The sequence below is a fragment of the Elephantulus edwardii genome, unplaced genomic scaffold, assembly GCF_000299155.1.
Source record: "Elephantulus edwardii isolate Elephantulus edwardi_28Jun2011 unplaced genomic scaffold, EleEdw1.0 scaffold00316, whole genome shotgun sequence".
Lineage (NCBI taxonomy): Eukaryota > Metazoa > Chordata > Mammalia > Macroscelidea > Macroscelididae > Elephantulus > Elephantulus edwardii.
The window spans coordinates 1,625,288-1,631,478 of record NW_006400066.1 but is presented as its reverse complement, the minus strand read 5'-3'; the positions used below and the strand labels follow the sequence as shown (position 1 = coordinate 1,631,478).

At 43.7% G+C, this 6,191-nt stretch overlaps 1 protein-coding gene across 1 annotated transcript in view; it reads right to left on the bottom strand.

Moving 5' to 3' along the window:
• Positions 1-3,083, bottom strand: part of ENOSF1 (enolase superfamily member 1) — a 50,640-nt gene extending 47,557 nt beyond the window's left edge. The window contains exon 1 of the mRNA XM_006901285.1: positions 3,000-3,083. Coding sequence (XP_006901347.1) covers positions 3,000-3,083 — 84 coding nt within the window. The remainder of the gene's footprint in view (positions 1-2,999) is intronic.
• Positions 3,084-6,191: the final 3,108 nt, after the last annotated feature.

The following is a 6,191-nucleotide window of genomic DNA, read 5'->3' as shown; positions in this document are numbered from 1 at the left end:
ATCCACTTCTGAAATAGCAGGCCTCTGAAAATCCTATGTACATTTAATATATAATCATTTTTAAAAGACATTTAATGACTTTAAAATGTGCAAATAATCTCAGAATAGATAATCTTTTGCATTTAATAACTTTATTTAATGAGAACATTACTTTTAGCAAAAACATGGATTTACAGAAGAGTAACTGAGCTTAATAACCAGTTGTCTATGGACAATTCTGATTCCTGGTTGCCTCCTGTATCAGAGTACCACTGTGCTCCATGGTGTTTTCAAGGATTTATTTATTTATTTATTTTAGATCACCAGGCCTTACTTCCAACACACTTCTGAGTGGACTCAAACTTCCAACTTTTTGGCTACTAGCGAAGTGTGTTAACCATTTGTACCACTCCTGGGTTCTTGAAAAGGCTTGTTTTAATAAAATATTCCAGACACAGAAAAATCGTGGATAATGTAATGAACACCCTCTGCTCAACTAAAGACGTTTAAAAAAATTAAAAACAACACCATGTTGACTGAGTCCTGTTAACTGAGTCCTAGGTCCTTATTCCTGAGCTCTGGAGCAGAGATAACTATTAACAGAACATTGACCTTTCTCACTTGCCGGTTTCCAGACATTCACTACATATTCAGGATCTTCTTTTAGTGCAGCCAGGTGGCCTGTGGAGACTCAAGGCCAACACTAATAGTGTCCCTTCAGTGAAGACCTGCACAGAAATCACTTAACCTGGGAAACATCTTACTGTTTGATCTGGGCCTGACATTCTCAGAAAGTAAAAAGCCCCTTGGCAGTTAGGGATGATCCATGTACTTTACTGATTTTCTCACGGCTAACATCCTTTTCCCTAAGTATATAACAAGCATAAAAACAAATCTTTAAGGGCTTTCTGATTTCAGGGTCTTTTTAGTCTATTTAAAAATATTAAGCAGGAGAAATATTTACATATATAAACACTCTTCTTGTTCTAGGGAACTCTGGTAAGAAGCTGCACTGTAATCCCAAAGGCACATCATTTGAATCCACCAGATTCAAACCACGTGTGCATCCTTCTCCCAGCTCTGCAGGAGGATAGGCAGTCTCCTTCCATGATATTTACTGGCTCTGAAAAGTTTCTGGAGGGTGAGTTGTGGGTCTGTTCCAACTTGACAGGACACAACATCTTGTTTTAGACACTCTGCTATGTACTCTCATCTATGATATTTTATATAATCCCACTATGTACTACATTTATTTGGAAGCCTGAGCAGCATGCACTTCCTAAACAATATGCCTCTGGAAATTCTATGAACTTTGATAAATGTCGATGGTTGTAGAGGGACTTCAGACCTTTTTGTTCAATAGGGTCGCTATGAGTTGTGCTCAACTTGAATGCAATCAACAACATCCTTTTACAACCATGTTTGCAGATAATTCCCACCACCTTGAGCTTTAGGCTTCTCTGCTAGAAGGCATTGCTTATGTAACCTAGAGTTCTTAGAACTTCAGATTCTCTGCCTGACTGTGAGTTTTCTTTCTCACAGATGGTCTGAGGGGACAAAAGCAGTGTTCTTGGGGGTCACAGAGTAAGCTGTGGTGGAGGAAGGATGACCATCTAAGACCCCAGGGTTCCAGGTCAAAATCCAGTTTTCTATACTGAAGGTAGTTCGGCATTCAAGTTTTGTTGGTGGAGACGCTGTTATTGCTGTTAATATACATGCTACATAACGCTAAAGAGTCAAGTTGCCAGTTTAAAGACTAAGGTGCACCTGGTATTTTTCAATTGTTTCCTATGAATCTGAGCGTTGGAGAATGAATCAGGATGAAAAGGAATCGACACACTTGAACATGCTGTTGGAAAGAGTACTCACTATCCCATGGACTACCAAAAGAACAAACAAACTTTGTCCTCAAAGAAGAGTAGTAGGGTTTCTTCTTAGAGGCAAGGATGATGAAAATTCATCTTCTAAACTCTCAAGAGTAGTGAAGAACAACGACGTCAGGCTGGAGACTAAGGTGCACCTGATCCAGGCTATAGTCTTCGCAATTACGTGCTATACATCAGAGAGTTGGACAGTGAATAGGGATGATAGAAGGAGAATTGATGCCTTTGGGCTATGGTTCTGGAGAAGAGTGCTGAATATACCATGGACTGCTAGGAGAACAAACAGGTTTGTCCTGGAGAAAGTGAAGCCGGAATGCTCCTTGGAATCAAGGATTCTGAAGCTTCGTCTGACATTACTTTGGGCATGATGAAAGGAGGGACTTGTCCTTGGAGAGGGACATCATGTTTGGGAGAGTTGAGGGACAGCTCAGGAGAGGAAGACCTTCGATGAGATGGATCGATTCTGAGTGGAGTGGTGGGAATGAGTCTCATGTTTGAGACGGCAAGGTTGGCACAGGATAGAACGGCGTTTAGGGCTCTTGTATGTAGGGTCGCTATGAGTCGCAAGTGACTCGATGGCACATAACAACAACATACTTAGAGAATGTTGTCAGGTGGGGTCAGTTCTCTGAAAAGATGTCAAGATAAGAAAGGGGGAGGATCAAAGAAAGATCCTCAAGGAGACACTGATGCAGAGACTAATCAGGACGGTTGGTTTTGGGGGAGAGCTTCAGGATGGTGTAGACTGGTCAGGATGGTCAAGACTCAGACTTGTTCACTGGGTCACTACTGACGGCACCGAACAAAATCAATACAGTTCTACCATTTCCAAGACATGGGAATCATAACTGTAAAAACAGGAAACTCTTTAAACGCCAGGGAGCAAACAAATAGAAAAAGAGGACTTTCAGGATATATATATTTTCCCCAAAGGTCGGGAAAATGCACTCACTGCCCACTTCTCAAAAGTTGAGACCTTCCCAGTGACGGGTGTCTGCCTCGGCGCTGGCTGGGGCCGAGGTCCTGCTCACCTCTGGGGCCGCCATGTCAGGATCTGTTGACCACGGGCCGCCCTGTGGGGGCCGCCCAACAGTAGTCCCGCCCATCACCGTGGCCGCCCGGCGGGGTCCCGCTCACCATGGCGTCCGAGCCGTGCCCCCCTAGTGACGTGGGGAAGCGCACGTCCCGCACAGAGAGCCCGGAGATCCTGCCGTGCACCATTGCGCCCCAGCCTCGAGCCTCCTGTGCGCGTCTGCGCGCGGGGCGGCGTGAGGCTGGGGCGGGCGGGGGAGGTGCCGGGCTCGGCGCGCGAACACACACATGACGCGCCGGGCACTGTGGGCTGGCGGAGGTTCCCAGAGCGCGCCCTCTCTCGCCGCGTTTCCGGCTAGAGCGGCCCGGGCGGTACCTGCGCCGACGTGCTGCGCAGACACTCTTGGGCGCGTCTTTGTCACGCTACTACTGGTGGAGTGAAGGAATTCTCCCAGACGCGAATTTGGGCCAGACTGTATACAGAAAAATGGACAGAAACCTCAACCAAACCACAAGCATCGTCACAAAATCGGAATCTACTCCTGGCTGACCCTGCAGTGAGCTTTCAAAGGCTGTATAACTTGCATGGGAGGAGATTACCCATCTTTCTCCTGAGGAGTGACTGGTGCTCTCGAACTACCTGGGTACCATTGATTGAAACTACGCAGAAGGACCCTATGAACAACAAATCTGAGCCCTGTTCTATCCTGCACCATCCTCACATCTCTGATAGGCTTGAGCCCATTGATACACTCGCTGTATCAGTCCATCTTGTTTAAAATCTTCCTTAATTTTCCTTAAGCTCCACCTTTCCCATCATGACATCTTTTCTAAGGACTGGTGTTTCCTGATAACATGTCCAAAGTATGTGAGATGAAGTTTCACCCGGGCTTCACTTTTCCCAAGACATACGTATTTTATCTTGGCAGACCATGGCGTATCCAATATTCTTCTCCAACATCACAATTCAAAGACATCGTCTCTTCTTCTGCCACCCTTATTCGTTGTCTAACAAACTGTGGCTAACTCTGAGAAGAATAGGAATCCCAGAACACTTGATCGTGCAAAATCTATACTTGGATCAAGAGGCAGTCGTCAGAACAGAGCAAGGAAACACTGCATGGTTCAAAATTGGGAAGGGTGTACTCCACGGATGTGTCCTGTCTCCATACCTTTTCAATCTATATGCAGAACAGATTATTTGGAAGGCTGGGCTGTATGAGGAGAAATGTGGCATCAGGATTGGAGGGAAGACTCATCAGTAATCTGCGTTATGCAGATGACACAACCCTCCTTGCTGAAATTGACGAGGACCTGAGGTGCTTGCTGCAGAAAGTCATGGACTATAGTCGACAATATGGATTGAAGTTCAACATCAAGAAAATTCTCACTATTGGGCTGATTGGCAGCATAATGATGGAAGGTGAAGAGATTGTAAACAGCTTTAGTTTGCTGGGCTGAATCAACACTCTTGCCACCAGCAGCCAAGAAATTAAAAGACATATTGCATTGGGAAAGTCTGTTGTTAGAGACCTCTCCAATGTGCTAAAGAGCCATGATGTCAGTCTGGAGACTGAGGTTTGCCTGATCCAGGCCATGGTCTTTACAATCACTTGCTATGTGTTAGAGACCTGGACCATGACCGGGAATGATAAGAGAATTGATGCTTCTGAGCTGTGGTGTTGGAGAAGACTACTGAATATACCATTGACTGCTAAGAAGACGAACATACTCATTTTGGAGAGGGTTAAGCCAAGATGCTCCTTAGAGGCAACGATCCTGAAGCTGCATCTGACATACTTTGGACTTGTTGCAAGGAGGGACCAGTTCTTGGAGAGGGACATCATGCTTGGGAGGGTGGAGGGACAGCGCATGAGGGGAAGACCCTCTATGAGATGGATTGATTTAATGACTGGGGTAGTGGGGTTGGTGTGTCAGAGACAGTAAGATTGGCACATGATAGAGCAGGGTTAGGGCTGTTGCACATTGAATCGCTTTGACTCGCAGATGTCACTATGAGTTGCAGGCACATGATAACAAGACTGTGTAGGGATTAATTTAGTGTCTTGCTCAAGGCCATACAGCTAATTAATGGACAGTGTCCTGGTTTCAAGGCCTGATTTCTATCCTCTGTATTACAAGATTTCTTATTTTACAGAAATAAAAAAATGTTTAATATTTTTCATTTTTGTAGTTTATTTTATGTTTTATAGAAACAACATTGTTGTTGTTATATATGGACTTGTGACTGACCCTACAGCAGGTTTTCAGAGGTTTAAAATCACATGGGTAAAGATTGCCCATCTTTCTGCTAATGAAAAGGTCAGACCCACCAGTCATCTAGGGAAAATGATGGGCAGTCTTAGCCTAAAAAGCCTTGTAAAGCAAAGGAGGGTTGACAGTTACAGGATCCCTCAGAACTTCAGAACATGGTGCAAACTATGGACATATTTTTTCTAAAAAAAATAAAAAACTACTCAAGTTTTCACACCATTTTTGAAGTTTTGTTGACCCTTTTGCCTTGCTTTGCCAAACCTGTTCCCATCAAATTGTTTCTGACTCCATGACTTTATAGAGCAGAGGAGAACTGTCCTATTGAATTCCAAGGCTGAAATCATAGCAGAAGCAGACTCTTCCTTTACAGATAGCATCTTTCTGACATGGAGGAGCTGATGGTTCAGACTGTGGACTTACTGGTTAGCATCCTGGCACTCAACCTGAGTGCTACCTCTTCCCTGGCTAGAGGGTACCAATGCTTCATTTCAGCCCACCCTACTAAAGACTTTAAACACAGGCCTTTCACTAAGTCAGTACAAAAAGTTACTTTGTTTTAACAGTTCATTCATGTCTTTAAAAGTATACTACCACTCAGTAGTGGAAGAAATTAAAGTGGCTAAATATGAAAAAAAAAGCATTTTACTAGGTTTGCTCTTTACCTCTAAATTACAAAAGAGGGCCTTTCACTTCACCCTTATATACTCCACTAGTGTTGCCAAATTTAGTAAATAAAAACAAAGGAAGCTTGCCCAGGGGAACAGAATTTGAAATACTACAAGAACTACTTTATTATTATATACTATCTTATGTGATGTTCAGACTATCCTTATACCAAAGAGTTATCTGCTATTTCATGAAATTAAAATTTAATTGGATATTGGATATATATATATGCTATTGTTGTTGTTATGTGCCATTGAGTCGCTTGTGACTCATAGTGACCCTATGTACAAGAGCTCTAAATGCTGTTCTATCCTGTGCCAACCTAGCCATCTCAAACACACGTATTCCCACCGCTCC